At 35.1% G+C, this 18,851-nt stretch overlaps 3 protein-coding genes across 7 annotated transcripts; 1 reads left to right on the forward strand and 2 right to left on the reverse strand.

Annotated features, from left to right (window-relative positions):
* Nucleotides 1-108: 108 nt before the first annotated feature.
* Nucleotides 109-12,077, forward strand: LOC149734321 (acetylcholine receptor subunit beta-like). 4 transcript variants are annotated; one of them, XM_089881904.1, is made up of 13 exons: nt 109-233; nt 620-772; nt 1,313-1,419; nt 2,364-2,435; nt 2,633-2,787; nt 6,050-6,158; nt 6,651-6,771; nt 7,181-7,381; nt 7,754-7,910; nt 8,575-8,729; nt 9,232-9,320; nt 9,720-9,887; nt 10,207-12,077. In XM_089881904.1, exons 2-13 carry the CDS (start codon nt 751-753, stop codon nt 10,369-10,371), a joined length of 1,521 nt encoding a protein of 506 aa, XP_089738030.1. In that variant the 5' UTR covers nt 109-233; nt 620-750; the 3' UTR covers nt 10,372-12,077. The 4 variants fall into 4 exon arrangements, with proteins under 4 accessions (XP_089738030.1, XP_089738029.1, XP_089738032.1 ...); XM_089881903.1 differs by having other exon boundaries at nt 125-233; nt 587-772; XM_089881906.1 differs by lacking the exons at nt 109-233; nt 620-772; nt 1,313-1,419 and adding an exon at nt 1,527-1,549.
* Nucleotides 3,110-5,537, reverse strand: LOC149734322 (contactin-associated protein 1-like). The gene is made up of 6 exons (XM_089881916.1): nt 5,250-5,537; nt 4,934-5,012; nt 4,424-4,552; nt 4,217-4,368; nt 3,726-3,858; nt 3,110-3,510 (listed from the first exon to the last, which is right to left on the reverse strand). Exons 1-6 carry the CDS (start codon nt 5,463-5,465, stop codon nt 3,323-3,325), a joined length of 897 nt encoding a protein of 298 aa, XP_089738042.1. The 5' UTR covers nt 5,466-5,537; the 3' UTR covers nt 3,110-3,322.
* Nucleotides 10,679-17,827, reverse strand: LOC149734323 (neuronal acetylcholine receptor subunit beta-4-like). 2 transcript variants are annotated; one of them, XM_089881907.1, is made up of 12 exons: nt 17,671-17,827; nt 17,158-17,264; nt 16,501-16,578; nt 15,775-15,929; nt 15,206-15,314; nt 14,589-14,706; nt 13,782-13,982; nt 13,042-13,198; nt 12,511-12,647; nt 11,981-12,078; nt 11,484-11,675; nt 10,679-11,192 (listed from the first exon to the last, which is right to left on the reverse strand). In XM_089881907.1, the coding sequence occupies exons 1-12, from the start codon at nt 17,678-17,680 to the stop codon at nt 11,055-11,057; spliced, it is 1,500 nt and encodes a 499-aa protein (XP_089738033.1). In that variant the 5' UTR covers nt 17,681-17,827; the 3' UTR covers nt 10,679-11,054. The 2 variants fall into 2 exon arrangements, with proteins under 2 accessions (XP_089738033.1, XP_089738035.1); XM_089881909.1 differs by lacking the exon at nt 17,671-17,827 and adding an exon at nt 17,413-17,607.
* Nucleotides 17,828-18,851: the final 1,024 nt, after the last annotated feature.

The raw sequence follows: 18,851 nt of genomic DNA on the forward strand, positions 1-18,851 counted from the left end.
ATTGTTTAAAACACGATCAGGATATTTAGATATTATGTGCTAAAGGTGTCCCATCTTCCCCCACCCTACTATATTATTGCACTACATTACATTCAGTATTATTATGCTGCAAGTTTTTTGCTTTGTGTTTATTATCTTGTTATATTATTCTTAGATTTTCCCCACTACCATTGGCTGGGGGCTTGTCGTGCCGTAGTGGCTTTCCACCAACGCCAGCCACATAAACTATGAAGGTATTTTAATCATGTTTCTGTTTTCCAGTAAGGTCTTTAATAGCGAACCGAAGATTTTAATATTAACGTTGTACTTGTGGTGTGTATTGAACACAGTAAACTATTATGAAAATAAAACAAAGTAATATGAAAACATTCATCTGTTTTATGACTACGTTACTATATTAAAACGACCTCTTGGAAAGAAAAAATATGGGCCTTTTTATTCCTTGTTTTTAAAACTCTGATCCTCGTATTTAAAAAGATAAATCATCTTTATGTAAGTCAAACTTACTCCATATAGTGTCTGATAAGCGAGATTTGGGAGACATAACTTTACTTTACATTAAATAGGTTCATAAATCTATCCACAGCTGTTTGTGACGTCATATATATCCTTTGATAAGGACCCGTGGGAACATTTGGCTACCGAAGGCAACTGCATTGATACACATTACCAAGCTAGCAAAGCTGAGCGAATGTCTCTATTGTGGTGCGAAGGTGTTTTGAATGTAACTTGGTTTATCCTCGACGGAAAATGACAACGACGGTGTTGATTGGTGAGTTTGTTTGATATATAGTAGGGTGGGGGAAGATGGGACACCATTCATTCTATTTTCTCGTCCCTTTTGGAAGTAAACAAAAACATTCAAAGAATTACAAAACCGTATTCTCAATGACTCCCATTAACTGCTGTTAATTGTTTAAAACACGATCAGGATATTTGTATGCTAGGTGCTTAAGGTGTCCCATCTTCCCCTACCCTACTATACGTAGCAAAAGAGAAAAAACGGAAGTGTGAAAGCTGACATTTGTTTTAATTCAAATGGTTTACAATTTAATCTATCGTCGCTTGTATGTGGAATACGATTGAGAAGACAAACATAACATAATTTTTGCTTTTCTCCTTAAAAACGATAGCGAAGATCATGTTAAAACCATGAGAAGGAAATCAACCTAAAACGACGGTCGTTAAATGGGGAATGTCAGTTAAAATGCGTCGCTGTTGCCCCCAAAACGACTGACATATTACCGATGTATTTAGTAGTTTACTATTTTCTAATTAACAATGTAAGATACTTACATCAATTGCGTTGCAGTGATTCTCTTTTGTTTGTTGGATTTGAGCGCATCTTTAAAGAATTCAACCTTCTTCTCAAAAGAAGCGGAACTTGTCTCTATTTTGTTGGACGGCTACAGCGCACGGGTATGTCTACTTAGTTCTTTTGCGTTTAAACGAATGGAATGAATGTAACTCACTTTATTCTTGCGTGGCCGGAAAGCGGCAGTCGTTATCACACGGGTTTAACACCTCGTGCCAGCTTACGAGTTACCATGTACGTTACTTTGTGGGTGATTATTGTTTTTGGATTTTTTTTCATTTTTTTATGTATGGCTGATAATTTGGACAACCCCATTAGTGACCACTGGGTTGGAGCCATTGTCGTTAAGTGTCTTGCTCAAGGACACATACGCCCACAATGGTAGCAGCGTCGAGCCTTGAACCCATTACCTATTGGTTACAGGCAGGCGCGCTAACCACTACGCCACGGCGCCGGACAAATGGAACTAACCTATTTACTTGGCGGGGCAACGTCGGCACGGTTGTTCTGTTTAATATACACCTCGTGCTCGCTTATGAGTTGCCACATAATGCAACTTGTTTATCCTCGCGTGGCCGGAAAACAGTAGTCGTTATATATAGCCGTCTTACGATTTACCACATATGTAACTTTGTAGGTGCGTTTGCTTTCCCGGTCGGTCAAAAGGTCAAAACCACTTGAAAGTTAACATTAAAGGATAATAACTCGCGCGTATGTAAATATTAGATTCTTACGTGTTAAACTAAAAATATCATTGTTGTCAAACTGTAATGTTTCCTAGTTCTACTGAAGAATCCCCGTACTACGTTATCTCGCCACTAGCCAACAATAACTACTAACCCCCAAGTCCTAACTACAGACCCCTATAACTAATAACCCCTAACCACCAACATCTAACACTTCCCACCAGCCTAATCTGTAACGTACTAAAATATTCTTCATTAGTGTCTCTATTTTAAACAACTAATTCAAAGTTTTTTTTTTCGAAACTTTAATGAGATGTTTTTTTAAAGAATTGTTTGTTTTAAAAATTATGAATTTTTAACAGGTACGCCCCCGAGATAAGAATGGTAAAACAAAAGTGAACGTTGGGATAACTTTAAGCCAAATCATGAGTTTGGTATGTAAAGCTTAATTTTATTACTTTATAATAATTTAGCATATATGGTAGGGTGGGAAAATGGTACAAATTTTTGTTCTGTTTTCGTGTCCCATTTGGTAGTATAAAAAATTACATAATACATTTAACCCTTTTTTTTCTTTCATTCATTTACAACGCGTTTAACTCTTTTTTTATTGATTCATTTACCTAACCAGAGTGAAAAGTCGGAAGTGATGATGTCATCGATGTACATGACGTATACTTGGGTGGACCCGAGGTTCTCATGGAACGAGAGTAAATATGATGGAATACTTGTCACCAGGATTTCAGTGGATCGTATTTGGGTTCCAAATATCATAATTAAGAACAGGTGATTTGTTGTAAATTGCATTTAATTGATAGCCTACTTCCTACTATATTGGTTGTTACTTCTGCACACTGTAAATAATCGTTTAGCAGCTCATCTGGTATAAAAACATTGTGCTAGGGAGCCCTGTTACCACGGTTTTTTGATGAAATCTTACCCGATGACAGGCGAAACGTCGGAAATAGACTTTTTTTTCGTACCAGATTAGTTGCTAAAAGATTTTTATAAATAGTTGCTTTAATAAAAATAACTGTTCAAAGAGTACTCTTACTGATTATCAAAATGAAGTTTTCTTTTCTCACTTTATAAAGTAATATGCAACACATTACATTATCTACACTTTTTATTCAATGTCTGTATTGTGAAATGGTTATAACAATGAAATTCTTATTTGTTTGACTGATGGGTTATAGTTCGGTTATATAGTACAATATCAGACACGCTTATAATATTTCGGAAAAGGTAATTTAGTTTTGCAAAAAGGCAATGGCGAAATTATTTTTCTCGAAATATTAGTTTTTATATTTTTTCCATATAATTAGTTTCTACCCCAACACTCCAAGGGCCCCAATGTATGCCAGCCATGCTCTCCACTATCGCCTGCATCTCCAAACGCCATCCCTGTTACTGGCAACAGCTCCTTGTCTGTAATGTAGCCCTCATCTGAAGTTTCTACTACAGTATTTCTGTCACAGTTGCACTTAAAAGTAGGATCCACGCAGGTTCCTGCACATAGCAAAGTAATTAGTCAGTTACTGTTTTACCTAGCTAAATGAATGAATGAATAAATGACTTTTATTTGTCTTTTTGGTCGCAATAACGAAGATCGGGCAAGTTTACAAAAGCGAAAAGTCACAACTTATGTATAATGATTTGTAAGGGGTTAATGGGTTAATATATTCCAATTGGTTTAATTAATGATATAGTTTAAATAATTTTACCCGATTCTCCACATGCACAATACCCCGCTCTTTGTGCACCTCCCCAGTAACCTATTTCATTTCCGCTTCTGCTAGTCCATGAGCTTGAAGGTCCATGTACTGGATGGAGCATGTATGATTCAATACATCGGTACTAATAAATAAATGTAACTTGCATTATCCTTGCGTGGCCGAAAAACGATAGTCGTTATAACACAGGTGTTCTGTTTCATACACTGCCAGCTTACGAGGTACCATGTATGTTACTTTGTCGGTGATTATTTTTTGAAAGTTTTCTTTTTTTTATGTATGGCTGATAATTTGTACAAACCATTAGTGACCACTGGTTTGCATTATAAATATTTTTTGCCTAAGCAATAATACCTTCTACAGAAAGTATTATTTGAGAGAATGGAATACATTTGGTATAAAATAATATGCAATACCTGAAATATAATTTGATTCAAAATATTGTATAAAGAGATAGAATTTTACAGACTGATAACTTGTACCTTAATAAATTGTCGGCAGTGTAGAGAAGCATTTATCATGGCTGTAATTTGCTCAATGGTAGCTTCATATTGCACAGATCTCCTGTAACATTTGTTCGGGTTGCATGAGGAAATTTTTTCCTCATTTAATGCATCATGGCCAATAATTGTTGCTAAAAACACTTGTTTTAGTTTTGTTGCAGCCTTTACGGTAGTTTTATTTAGTACTTGCTATTCCAGAGAAGTTGCAATTCGCGGATAAAGGTAGAACTTTTGTTGGGCTTGGATGAATAAGGTAGTCTCCGTTCTGAGGGTTAAATCCAGGAATTCCAGTAAGATAGCTGCATGTCTTTGGTGCTGGTTAAATCAAAAATTAAATTTTGTGATAATGAATGTATGAATGTAACTTGCTTTATCCTCGCGTGGCCAGAAATGACAGTCGTTATAATGAGGGTGTTCTGTTCCATACACCTCGTGCTAGAGTTAGTACGTATGTAACTTTGTGGGTAATGTTCTTCTTTATTTTTTGTGTTGTATTGTATGGCTGACCATTTAGCGACCCATTAGTCACCAATGGGTTAGAGCAATTGCTGTTAAATTTCTTGCCCAAAAACACTTATGCCCACAATGGTAGCAGCAGTGAGTCTTAAACCTATAACCTATGGGTTGGCCGGAGGCAGTCGTGCTAACAACTGTGCCATGGTGCCAAGTTAACCAACTTTTACTGTGCATACATACTTAAAAGATTCTTTAGTTCTGGTAGTCGACTTAAAAGATCATTTCTTGGACCTCTTGGTCCTGGTACACCTCTGTCACCCTGGTTATACAAACAATATACAGTACGTCAGCATTATTCATTTTGTATTGAGTGTCATTTTACCCTGATAAAGACGACCTGAGTTACCGTAACATCAGTTAGCCAAATTTTTTGCCGGATGAGATTTAATACAAATATAAATAAGGCTGCCAGCAATGTTACATAATATACAGTGTCATTAAAATAAAATTCCACAATTAAACATGGCATACAAATAAATGGGAATAAATAACCTACCTTAGGTCCAGTTTGCCCAATAGGACCTTTTTTTCCTGGACGCCCCGGAGGCCCACGGGCTTGTGTAGATGATGTATTTAAACCATCTGGCCTTGTGATTCCGTAATAGTTATTAATTGTGTAGCCTTTACACCTGTTGTCTTGACCACCCACCGACCAGATAATGCAGCTGCATATTTGTAAACTTATCACCAAAGTTGTAACATAAAACTTCATATTTTCTGCTTTAAAACTCTGTTATTACTGCAGACAAACTAAGTATGTGCCAAACTAAATTCACTCAACTATTCAGACGAATATCCATTTATCAAATGTACTCCGGAAATGAGACCATTTGTTAAGTGTGCTCCGGAAATGTTACTGCGTGACGTAACTTGTTTACCACTCCTCAAGGATTTCTCTCTTGTCTATCGAGAAAGATTTCAAGCTTGTGGCATTTTAGTTTTGTTCTTTTTATAACAGGGACGCATTAGGCCATGGATGTTGTACCTTTTTTAGTTTTACTGTAATAAATAACTGTATAGTAGGGTGGGGTAAGATGGGACACCTTTAGCACATAATAAATATCCTAATCGTGTTTTAAAATACTTTGAATGTTCTTTGTTTACTACCAAATGGGACAAAAGAAAACAGAATGAAAAAGTGTCCCATCTTCCCCCACCCTACTATGTGTTTAAGATCTTATTTGGAATAGTATAAATGTAACTTGCTTTATCCTCGCATGGCTGGATACACAGTATACTAATACTGACAAAATACACACAAACAAAATGTTTCTTTACAAATTAAGTATTTCACAGCAAAGAACGAAATTTAAAAGAATCCCTGAGAGTGAATGCATTGGTGTTTCATAATGGCTCGGTACAATGGCTTCCTCCTGCTATTTATAAAACATCGTGCACCATGGATGTAAGCATTTAAGACATGTTCATACAAGTTAAATTGTTCAAGCATTTCCTTGGGCAAGATACCTAACCAAAATTACTTTAACCCAGTGTTTCTAATATGGGGACTAAAAAAGGCCAAAAAGAAAAGTTTGTACAAACTTATATTTTCTCTTGAATTTAATTTTAGTACATGACAATATAATTGTGGTGTAACTAGAATTCTATTGTATAAAATAAAGTTAACCCCGTGTGAGTGTTTCCACCATCGCAGAATGATTTACAGATAGTTATTTTGTGTAGGATTTAATCTTTCATTTTAATATTTTTAATGATTCTTGTATAATTTAGGTGCAACAGCAACACCATTAACATTCTTTCCCACCTGTTTTATCAATAGCATGTTTTAATACCCGTTGTTTTGCTGTTGATTCCCTTTACTTTATTTTTTAAATAACATGATCTTCGCTATCAGTTTAAAAAAAATAAATAAAAATTATGTTATAAATCTTAACAGGTGACTCTCTTCCCATTTGATTGGCAGAATTGTTCAATGGTGTTCCGTTCTGCTGATCACGACCAATCAGAAATGATATTTGGTTTAAGCTATGGAAGTTCAATATGGGTTGACAAACATGGTGAATATACATACTGAATATGTGAACCAAGAGATTTAGCATTATACTTGTAATTCTGCGAGTGAAAGTGTGAAACAAGACCACAAACATAATACTTGTTTTTTTCTTTTCTACTTTAGACGATAGCATGTAGTAGGATGGGGGAGGATAGGACACACTTTCATTCTATTTTTTCGTCCCATTAGATTGTAGGCAAAAAAAACATTCAAATAATTATAAAACCATTTCTTAACGAATCCCACAGACCGTTGTTAATTGTTTAAAACACAATCAGGATGTATAAGTATTGTGTGCCGATGGTGCCCGTCGACCCCCACCTTATATTTATATATACTACAATTGGTTGGACTTGATTTTTGTCTGTTAGAATTTCCTATCACCAAAACCTTACTGTACTTTTTTTTGTCAGTTTACATTAAAAATGGAGAGTGGGTCCTTTATCAAAAGCCTGCATATGTGGTTGAAAAGAAAAGCGATGAACAGTTCCAAGAAGTTTGGTTTACTGTCATTCTTTGTAGGAAACCTCAGTTCTATGTTCTCAATATGCTGTTGCCTTGTGTTATGATATCAATCCTTTCATGCTTTGTTTTTCATTTGCCTGTTGTTGCAGGTAAGTGTATTATATTCTATTGTGGGTGGGTGAGGTCTCACAGCTTGGCACACATTGGGTCACAGGATTTAGGCCAGGAATTGCTCCTTACTTCAACATACACTTTATTTCTTCTTTGCAACGTGCGCATTCTGTTTTTTGTAGGTGAGGTCATGCAATGTGGCACGACATGGGTCCTACAATTTAGGCCAGGACTGGCTCATTACCCCAATTAGTAACCCATTATTAGTAACAACATACCAATTGAGTAATAAAATGCTGTTTTGTAAATAAAGTGTGAGCAGTTAGGTACATTATAAAATCTTTATAAGACCCAAGATGTAATTATTTATGTTTTTGTTTCTTTTTTGTCATTGTTAATATTTTTATTAGGTGAAAAGATTGGTTTATCGATATCTCTTCTACTGGGTGACACAATTTTTGTGTTTTTGTTCGCACAAAGAATGCCTTCTACTGCTCTTACTGTACCGCATGTTGCCACGTACTTGTTGTTTTCAATGATTCTCCTATTTCTTTCTATTTTCTGTTGGTGAGTATTTTTAATGTTTTTTTTTTGTTTCTTTTTATTTAATGTTGGTGAGTATTTTCAATGTTTTTTTTTTGTTTCTTTTTATTTAATGTTGGTGAGTATTTTCAATGTTTTTTTTTTTGTTTCTTTTTATTTAATGTTGGTGAGTATTTTCAATGTTTTTTTTTTGTTTCTTTTTATTTAATGTTGGTGAGTATTTTCAATGTTTTTTTTTGTTTCTTTTTATTTAATGTTGGTGAGTATTTTCAATGTTTTTTTTTGTTTCTTTTTATTTAATGTTGGTGAGTATTTTCAATGTTTATTTTTGTTTCTTTTTATTTAATGTTGGTGAGTATTTTCAATGTTGTTCTTATTGTTTCTTTTTATTTAATGTTGGTGAGTATGTCTACTCTGTAGCGTTTTTGATATTTGTTAGCCTTAAAACCATTACAATTTTTTTACGTTTTAGAAAGTATAATAGCAATAGTTTTATGTTTTAAAAAAAAGAATAATTTAAAGTTTTCAAAAGTTTAATAGTAATTTTTTTTTTTTAATTTTTCAAAAAAGATGTTTTTAACAATTTTAAAAGTTTAATAATAATTTAAAGTTTTGAAAATTAGTTATAATTTTACATTTTTAAAACTTTAATAATCCGTTTTTAAACCAACTTCATTGTTTTACCCAGTGTTGTGGTCTACAACTTTCACTTTCGTTCCAATGTTACCCACGAGATGCCACGGGTTTGGAAGTGGTTGTTTTTTGATAAATTTGCACCTTTACTTGGATTGCAGCAGCCACACCGTAAAGAAAAAGTGCAAAGCAACAAATTTGCAGAAACAAGTAAATTTTAACATATTATTTCGTCTGAGGGTGTAACGATCACGCCTTTTATCCAAAACATTATTTCTTTCTCTTTTATCAATAAGCGTGTTTTAACAACTGTTGTTTTACCGTTATTACCTGTCTTTTCGCTTTTGTCAACTCTCTTGTTCTTCGGTATCGTGACCGAAGAGACGAAATAAATTTCAATTATTTATTCATTCATATTTATTTGTGTGGGGTGCTAGGAAAGTTATGGTGCACTTACATGTTTATTACCAAACATGTTGTACTATAGAATCCAAGAGGTAAATATGAATGGCAATTATAAATGATATTGAATGTGACCTCCGCTAACATCAATACTGTCTTGGACCATGAAGGTCTTTCCCACACTTTTTATCCATGGCGTGTTTTGTTAACAACCATCATTTAGCTGTTAATTCCCTTCTTTCTTTAAATAACATTACCCCAGCTAGTGCTTTTAAAGATATAAACAACAAATTACATTATGTTTGTTTAGGCAGCAGTCGGAATGATTTCATAGCCAAAACAATTTCGCAGAATTATATGATGCAAAAGTCACCAAGTGAGCAGATGTACCAGACACAGGTGCCTTTAAATGTTGCTTAATAATAATATCTTCTATTTGTCTTTTTTATTATGGCATAGAATATGGGAGAATATTTAAATCGAAAGGACAAAATATAGCAATAAAACCTACAGTTAAAAACATATTTACACCTACTTGGTAGAAAAAGGCGTGAATGACCAGAAGAGTTTATATATAGACCATTTAATTGACACCTTTTCTCACACTTTTTATCCATAACATGTTTTAACTGTTGTTTTGCTGTCAATTCCCTTCTCCTAGTTTTTTTAAATAACCTGATATCTCCATTGTTTTTGAATGTATAAATAAAAATTATATTATGTACAAAAATTTCACTTATGACTTACCAACTATTGTCACTTGTTTATGTTAAGTTCTGCCATTTTATTTGTTAACAGGCTCCACTATACGGATTTAGATCAAGACAAAAAAGACTTGTAGATATAAATGGTGGATTGTCTGCAATTCCTATTGCTATAAAACCAGTGTCAGAGTCGGTTAAAACAGCTTTGCGAGAAACTGAAAATGTGACCGCCCACTTTAAAAAAATAAAAGCTCAACGAAGGGTAAAATTTTTTTATTTTTTTGTAATTTAACGTTGTACTTTAAGATGTGCCAAGCTACTGTACAACACATTTGGATAGCTTGTCTGCCTCTAACGCAGAGGTTTTGGGTTCAAGGCTCGTCGATGCTACTATTGTGGGCATTTGTGCCCTTGGGCAAGACACTTAACTACATTTGCTCCAACCCAGTGGTCGCTGTTGGGAGTAAAGCACACCAAATAATTTAATTTGTGGTAATCCGGAAGTGGGCACGAGGTGTATGAATTGATGTATACCGTTGACATAACTGTACTGCTCACATTTAAATTCCCTTTTTTTGCAGGCAAGGCATGATTGGATTTATTTTGCCTTCATTCTCGACAGACTATTGATGTGGTTGTACATGTTTGCGTTTGTGGTTGGTTCGCTGAGTTTTGTTGTGCTTGTGGCAACTGAAAATTATCCTGAGAATATTGTGGCAGCTGAAAATGATATGAAAGATCTGTGATTGTATTCCATGTGGTAGATCCAGCAGCGTGGCATGGGTCATGGGATTTAGACCAGGATTGGCCAAGTATCATAACTTGAACAACATTTATTACATGTGATGTATTCTTTACTAAAAACAGAATATTAATATTTTTTCAGCTTGCTCTAAAGTCCAAAATTTATCCAACAGTTTATAATAGTACTTGATAGTTTTATTACACATTAGCTAAGATCATAAAATCACAAATTAAATTGGGTATATTTACTCAAGAGGAGGAATTAAAACCATAACAAAAGTACTATAAGAATAACAAATAAAAAGCGTGTTTGCTAAGTTCAATATATTTATATTTTTCATTTCGTGCTTATTGTTAAAAAATATATCCAAGATACAAAAAAAACTGTGACAAAAACTGTTCGAGACAAAATGTCCACAACAGAACAGAACGTAGCTTTAGTGTTAAATTAAGGTGTCTTGGAGAATGAAGCTTTAGTGTGAAAGTAAGATTAAGGTGCCTTGGATGTTAGAGACAAAATATGGATGACAACCAGAACATAGAAAAGATTTCAATGTTTGTCGCGTACATTTTGTTTACCTCGAGAAGATCTGCATATTACGGAAAGATATCAAACGATGCTAGGGTTCAAACTTTTTTTTCCGAACATGTTTCATCAATGTTTGTTACTGTTTTATAATTTTGTTTAATTTAATTTTTCAGGGTAATACGCGAACTTTGTCTGCAGGAAAAAGAACAAAGTCCCAAGTGTGAAAGTGGCAAGGTAAACCCAGAGCAGCAAGCGATCCAAAATCAATGCAACGTAGCCCCAGTCATCTTGTGACTAGAAATAAGTTGTTATATTAGTTAGTAAGTGTGAAATGATTAAATAAAATGAAATTTCTTTTTTGAAACTGGCGGTACCATTAGATCACATTAGACATTCCTACGAATTTAAACAAATTATTTTATAGGATATCTAATTTATCACTTATTCTGCTATTTGAATACAGTAACGAAGATCAGATTAGTTTAAAACAGCGAATAGAAGGAAATTAGCAGAAAAAAAAAAATTTTTAAGTTAAACTTCTAATTGAAACAAAAGTGTGCGTAAAGAAAGTAGTTTTCTTTTTACCTGTCCCATTTCATTTTCCTCCTTTTTCTGATTAGCAATGTAGTCAATAGAGTCTGCAGCTGGCTGGAAACCTTTAGGCAGTTTTTTGAATGAAGGCGGAACGAAGCTTCCATTTTCCGGCGCCGCAACATTAATCCCAGTCATCCCATATTCATTCAAGTAGTGCCGTGCACGAAACCCCAAACGGCTCGCCTAAAATATTAAGTCTGTATATTTTTGGGTATATTTACTAAACCCTAGAATATATGTGTGAGTGTGTGACATTGTGATGATGTCACACACTGTTTTCTAAACACTTCGAAATCGAAAATGCAATTGACCAAATGCAACTTATTTTATATGGAGGAGGTCTCGCAGCCTGGCACACCTTGGGTCATAGAATTTAGGCCAGGATTGGCCCATCACCCATTTATTTAACAGTATTAATGTTATTTAATCCCACCCTAAAATATTTAAAGCACATTTTACAATTAAACCATGTTTTAAGCAACTGGTACCTGATGGTCAAATAGAATCTCGCTTGGAGGTTTCCACTCTGACCTTTGTTTCATTGCCTTCCTTGTGCTTACTGAGCTACATCGCCGCGGTCGAGCAGCTAAACACGAAAATATAAACATGTAATTGTTTATGGTTAAGTCACACTTTTTTGGCCGATTAAATGTAAATATATATGTAAGCGAGTTTTGACTGTAATTGTAGCCTGTCTTTTCGTTTTAACTGAATTTTTGTTACAGTAATCGAAGAGATAAACTTATAGTAAGGTGGGGTAAAATGGGACAATTTTATTCTCTTTTCTTGAACCCATTTGCCAGTAAACAAAGAATGTTTACAGAGTTATATAACCATAGCCCCACGTCTCTAAAAGACTGTCGTTAATTGTTTAAAACAAAATCGGAAAATATGGGTTTTGGGTGCTCACAGTATCCCATTTTACCCCACAGTACTATACAGTACATTGTTTATGTGCAGGTATATTAAACACTATATCATTATTGTTGTACATATGGAGAAATACAAACAGACTTACAACATGCGCCAGATTCTTCTTCTGAAGGTCGTTCAACCTTTAGCAGGGGAGCTAACTTCTCCATAAATATCCAAACAATCCAGTCCGGCATTGAATGTGTTGTGTTCGATCGATAATGTACGTTACACACCACGACACTGTATGGGAATAGTATTAGGCTTATTTGCAAATAGTTATGGATGTAAAATAAAAGTCTTGAAACTATTTTACCTTCATTTAAAAGTTTAACTTTACGTGGGTAAGGTCCCATCGCAAGGCAAGCTATGGGACCTGGGATTTAGGCTAGAGTTGGCCAAATTAACACATCAAACAATATCCCTTAAACAATAGTTGGGAGTATGTGTTATTATTCCATATGGTTTGATGTTGAAAAGGGAGGAATAGTTTTAACGTTTGATTTTATTTGAATACGTTTGTGTCTGTTAGTGGCATGCCATGGGACCTGAGATTTAGGGCAGAGTTGGCCCGATATCCAAATGTAAAGTGTCTTGCCCAATGACATATACACCTACCCCAATATTGAAATGTTACCTGCATATTACACTGATGATGACCAGGATCATTACAAAGAGGAGATAACCAGCAATCAGAGGAACAGCGAGGGAGGTTTCCGGCATCCTCTGTGCGATAAGGAAGAGGAACACAGTCTCACCAAGTAGAATGGAAATAGATAAAGTCATCTTTTCGCCTGTGAGTGAATGAATGTAACTTGTTAATTATTATAAGTAACTGTTGCTGCCATGCATATTTAAAGTTTCATTTCACCCTTATAAAGACAAGCTAAATAGAATAGAATGAATGAATGTAACTTGCGTTATCCTCGCGTGGCCGGAAAACGACAGTTGTTATAACGTGTTCTGTTTCATACACCTCGTGCTAGCTTACGAGTTACCATGTATGTTACTTTGTGTGTGATTTTTGGGGGGATTTTGTTTTCTTTTTGAGTAATGTTATAAATGTTTTTATATATATAGTAATAGTACTGTGGGGTAAGATGTGAATAATGATTACTTTTTTATAGTTTAATTGAAAAGAATGAAATTTTTAGTAAAATAACAAAATTTACTGTGGAGTAAGATGGGTTACCGTTAGCACATTAATCTCATGTTTCCTGATCGTGTTTTGAACAAATAACAACGATATTTCATAGTAGCGGGGCTAAGGTTATATAGTTCTGTAAATTTTCTTTGTTTACAACCAAATGGGGACTGCTATACCCAAATTCATTAGAGTTAGACATTAGAAAGCAGAAAAAATTGAAACATACGTACATGATATTGAAGGTAGATAGAAGACAAAACAAGAAAGCGAAGACATCAAAATACATGGAATAATGAGGTTTATGATGTAAAACTGAGGCTTTCTTCGGATGATGAAATAAAACGTGATATCTTGGTAGGTTTTATCATTTTCGTTGGAATTTATTTTGACCGGTCTTTGCAGGATGTCCCATTCCCCGTTTGATTGGAAAGCTACAAAATAATTTAGTTGCATGATTGTATGTAGTTTTAATACAAAAATAATGTAGCTGCCTGAATGTATACAGTTTTAATACGAAGTAATTTAGTTGCATGATCGTATTTTTTGATACAAAGATGTCCCATTCCCCGTTTGACTGGAAAGCTATGAAGTAATGAAACTTACATGAACCTAAGTACTTGTAGCACTCTGATATTTAATATGTTAACTAAACATTACAACCAACCACTAACATAACTAATAACCCAACGAATAATTTCTAACTACCAACCTCTAACACTTTTCACCAGTCTAATCCATAACCTACTAGAGGAGCCAAACTTTATACACAGCACAATATAGACCACTTATAAGGGATCACTGTGTTTAAGCAATTTCTGTGTTGCCAAAGGACACACCTGACCATTAGAGTGGCAGCTTACAAACTAATGTTCTGTGGGTTAGAGTCTAAGAGATGAACGTTAACCACTGTGCTACGGCGCCGAAGTATTTGAGCTACTCATCAAATGTATTCTCTTGTGGCTTTACTTTCTTGGGCAACACAATTGTGTCAGTAAATCTCATTTAAAACTTTATATAGCGCTTTGGGAAACACTTACCGCTTAAATCGATGTAAACGGTGTCTATAGGTATCCCGAATTCCATTTCTGTACGATCGTAAGTAGCCGAACGAAAAACCATTGTGCAGTTTTGCCAATCAAATGGGAACAACGCAACCTGTGATAAAAAGGTGAGTGCAAGTTTTATCAATTAAAAATTGGATTATTCAGATAGGTTAACAGTGTATGGTGAATGTTTTCTATTAAGGCTTCGTGGAATGATGATAAATCGATAAAAAGCCACTTGTATGAAAAGCTTAAATGAGTAAAAAAACAATTTATTAAGCAGAGTCAAATTAGGAAAATATTTTTGAGCATAGTAACAACACTTGTACTGTTGCTGACATTTAAGGGCATATGGTCAACAGCAAGTGCAGGATTTTTTGGTCCAAATCTTTTGGTAAAAAACACAATTTCTCAAGCATGGTCAAATTAAGTATATGAACGAATGAATGAATGTAACTTACTTTATCCTCCCGTGGCCTAAAAACGACAGTCGTTATAAAAGGGGTGTTAGTACACCTCGTGCTAGCTTACGAGTTACCATGTATGTTACTTAGTGGGTGAATATATTTTCAAGGCACTACATACATGGTCATTTTTTTTTCAAATCTCACCTCAATTGTACACGTTGACTTGTACAAAGCTGGCGGAAGCCAACTCACCTTTCCATCGTGTTGAATAAGTGCGTTTGTTCGTAAAGAGACATCAAAGTTGCCATCAATGCTACGAAAAAGGTATGTTAAATAATCTTCATCTGGTATAAAATGTAGTAGGTTCGGCGCTGTGGGATACTGGTTACCGCGCACGCCTGTAACCAGAGGCAATGGGATCAAGGCTGGACGTTGCCATTGTGGGCGTATGTGTCTTTGGGCACGACACTTAACTTTAATTGCTGTGGTCACTAATAGGTTGTCCAAATTATCAGCCATGCATAAAAAATCCCGCCAAAAAAATCCCCCACAAAGTAACATACATGGTAACTTGTAAGCTGGCACGAGGTGTATTAACACTCGGGTTATAACGACTGCCGTTTTATCGCCACGCAAGGATAGAGTAAGTTAAGTTACATTCATTCATTTATATGTTACCAACATTTTGTCAGCCATCTGGCAAGACTGCATTAGGGTGAAATGACACTTTAAATATGCATATCAACAACTGTCCCTTATAATAATTAACTCACCTATTCTGTAACACAATACGTGGTACCCAAATCGATGCACAGGGGATACGAACTGTAGTTATTCCATCATAATCATCTGGAACCCACCCGAATCTATCATCTAACCAATCATACTGCATGTACACGGATGTTGTGAATTCTTGTGACTTCTCTTTCTGTAAAAAAAATTCGAACGCTGAAAAGGCAAAAAAGGCACAAAGCAAAATCTGAAAAAAATATTCCTTATAAAATCTTTAGAAGTGTAAAATCAAAAATAAAATAAAGGTAATGACAATGTTTTGGTGCTAGTGAACAATCCTCCCTTACATTACTAACCTTTCAAGCCATACAAGCCCCTGCCCCTGCCCCTACCAACCTTCTACCAGCCTAATATGTAATAAAAGTTCTTTACTAGTGCCAACATTTTAAAATATTTAAATATTCATATTATAAATCTATAAAAAAACATAAAGTGTAAAATTAAAGACTTAATAAACACAATACTTTAAGATACATAAAATGCATATAGTAGAGTGGGGGAAGACGGGACACCTTTAGCACATAATATCCAAATATCCTGATCGTGTTTTAAACAATCAACAACGGTCTATGGGAGTCTCGAGGATACGGTTTTATAATTCTTTAAGTTTTCTTTGTTTACTACCAAATTGGGGGAGAAAACAGAATAAAAAGCTGTCCCATCTTCCCCCACCTTACTATATTATAAATGAATAAAAGTCAGCATACCACACTAATGATCTGGGACAATGTCATCATCACATCCACAAACGTTTTGTTTTCATATTTCTTGTTGTATGGCCGGAACTGCAAGGTTTAAACATTTTTTGGAGAGTTTGTGTTAAATAAACATTTTTTAGAGATTTTGTGTTAAAAACTAATATAATACAATATTAGGTTGAAGACTGTTTTTTTAAGACTGGGCTTGATAAAATTGTGCAGCATACATGTAGCATATGTTTGACAGAGTTAATAATAATAATTTGTGCAAATACCTTCTGGTGTAATATATAGTAGGGTGGGGTAAGATGGTTTTCTTAAACACATAACGATTAACAGAACATCTGTGTTATAAGGACTATTGCTACGCATGAATAAAATAAGTAACATTCATGCAATAATCATTATGTATTTAAGGGACCATTTTCCCCCACCCTAATGGACCAGTTTCTATAAGGCCCATCTTCCCCCACTCTTAATGGACCACCTTCCCCTACTCTTAATGGACCATCTTCCCCCACCCTTAGGGATCCTCTTCCCCCACCCTAATGGACCGTCTCACCCCATCCTGTACCATCTCCCCCTCCTTAAAGAACCATCTTACCCCACCCTAAAAAACCATCTTCCCCCACCTTACTATATCCACAGCATTAGAAATTATGTTACCTGTGGGTTGTAACCATTTAGTAAATAGTTGGCCAGCCGTCCCTCAGTGGATTCAAACTTTGCAGCTGAAGTCTTTGTTATTGGAAGTAGAAGAAAGATAAGAAGACCTGCAACATAACACGGGTATGTCACTTTAAATATATTCCGGCGTTGTGGCACATTGGTTAGTGCGCCCTCCTCTAACCTAACGTTATTAGTTTAAGACTAGTGGCTACTACCGTTGTGGGCGTATTTAACTTTGGGCAAGACACTTACCAACAATTGCTCCAACCCAATGGGCAATAAACAGTTGTCTTAATTGTCATCCATGCAGAAAAAAAATCATCCACAAAGTTACATATACGCTGTAACTCAGAAGCTGGCACGAGGTGTATGAAACGGAAGATCCGTGTTATAATTGTCATTTTGCATAGATCAGCACAAAACGTATGAAGGTAGTTTATAAAAACAAAACAACAGTCCAAAACATCGATACCTAGTACAGTCGTATATAATCGTTTACTTAATACTTACAGTTAATCATTCTCTATCTCAAGTAGAATCCACTCCTGACTTGTTGTAAATAAACTTTATACTACAGAACGAAACACCATCAACTTTGCAGACCTCGGAATGACGTCATGAACAGCAGCTGCAACCAAGACCCGCTCCATTTTGATAACGAGGTCTGTCGGATTTGACGCCTTTGATATAAGGTTAATTGAATGACAAAATGAATGAATGAATGAATGAATGAATGAATGAATGAATGAATGAATGAATGAATGAATGAATGAATGAATGAATGAATGAAGGTAACGTGCTTAATCTTGGCGTGCCCGAAAAATGTCAGACGTAATAACACGGGAATTCTGTTTCACACACCTCACGCCAGCTTATATGAATTACCGTGAAACTTTAATTAGGTTGGGCGGATTTATATAACTAGTATCATATTTGAGTGTGTGTTAAAAATACATTAGGCTTACCGTTAGTTACATAATGAAGACTTGAGTTTCTACGCTTAATATTTAACTTTATTAACAAAATTGCAATCGTTTTCTGGTTTCTAAATCGGAACTTTTGATTATAGCACAAAATACGTAAGGAACACTTTATACAGTAGGTAACATAACTTAATACACAAACTTCTAAATCACAAACCGTTTGAAAACCTCTCCGTGAAATGCTGCTGTAAAACTGGCTTACGAGGCGTAAACTGTCAATCATCTGTAGTTAGACGATGTGACAGACACAGCGGCATTGCTAAGTATTTAGTCAACCCGGCGAACCAGGTGCTCCATCATAAGCGAAGCAATTTAAACAGATTGCGCACCACTAGTTAGAAACAAACAACATACTCTATGCTCGGTTAAGTGGTTTTACATTTTGACTTTTATCGACCAGTTGCAATGTAACTATATACTCTCGAAGTTGATTTGTTTGTACAGTATAAAAATAGAACGACTTTGCCCTTGAGTGTGTTTAAAAATAAACGAAATTATGAACTACTTGCAGTACATAAACTAGCGTTGTCGGGAGAATTTAAGAGTTTTTCTGAGTTAAACACCCCTATAAACATTATCGTCGTATTTTACGAATATTCATCGATCATTTAACATTTATTGACCGAAAATAAATGTTAAAATCTTTCTATTGCTGCAATAGTTGTTGCAAATCGTTACTCGTGTAGCAATGAAGTGAGCAAACTACTT

Source organism: Ciona robusta, chromosome 7, assembly GCF_009617815.1.
Source record: "Ciona robusta chromosome 7, ASM961781v2".
NCBI lineage: Eukaryota > Metazoa > Chordata > Ascidiacea > Phlebobranchia > Cionidae > Ciona > Ciona robusta.

What these genes read in the sequence shown, in the direction of transcription:
- LOC149734322 (XM_089881916.1), bottom strand. Translation starts at nt 5,465, where the DNA reads ATGAAGTTTTATGTTACAACTTTGGTGATAAGTTTACAAATATGCAGC. An exon ending in AGAACTAAAGAATCTTTTAA is followed by an intron (nt 4,553 to 4,933) that starts GTATGTATGCAC and finishes TGATTTAACCAG; the next exon opens with CACCAAAGACATGCAGCTAT. An exon ending in CAACTTCTCTGGAATAGCAA is followed by an intron (nt 4,369 to 4,423) that starts GTACTAAATAAA and finishes AAGTGTTTTTAG; the next exon opens with CAACAATTATTGGCCATGAT.
- LOC149734323 (XM_089881907.1), bottom strand. An exon ending in CGTATTGTGTTACAGAATAG is followed by an intron (nt 15,315 to 15,774) that starts GTGAGTTAATTA and finishes CCTTTTTCGTAG; the next exon opens with CATTGATGGCAACTTTGATG. An exon ending in AGATTCTATTTGACCATCAG is followed by an intron (nt 11,676 to 11,980) that starts GTACCAGTTGCT and finishes TTAATATTTTAG; the next exon opens with GCGAGCCGTTTGGGGTTTCG.
- LOC149734321 (XM_089881904.1), top strand. Translation starts at nt 751, where the DNA reads ATGACAACGACGGTGTTGATTG. An exon ending in CAACAAATTTGCAGAAACAA is followed by an intron (nt 8,730 to 9,231) that starts GTAAATTTTAAC and finishes ATGTTTGTTTAG; the next exon opens with GCAGCAGTCGGAATGATTTC. An exon ending in AAATAAAAGCTCAACGAAGG is followed by an intron (nt 9,888 to 10,206) that starts GTAAAATTTTTT and finishes CTTTTTTTGCAG; the next exon opens with GCAAGGCATGATTGGATTTA.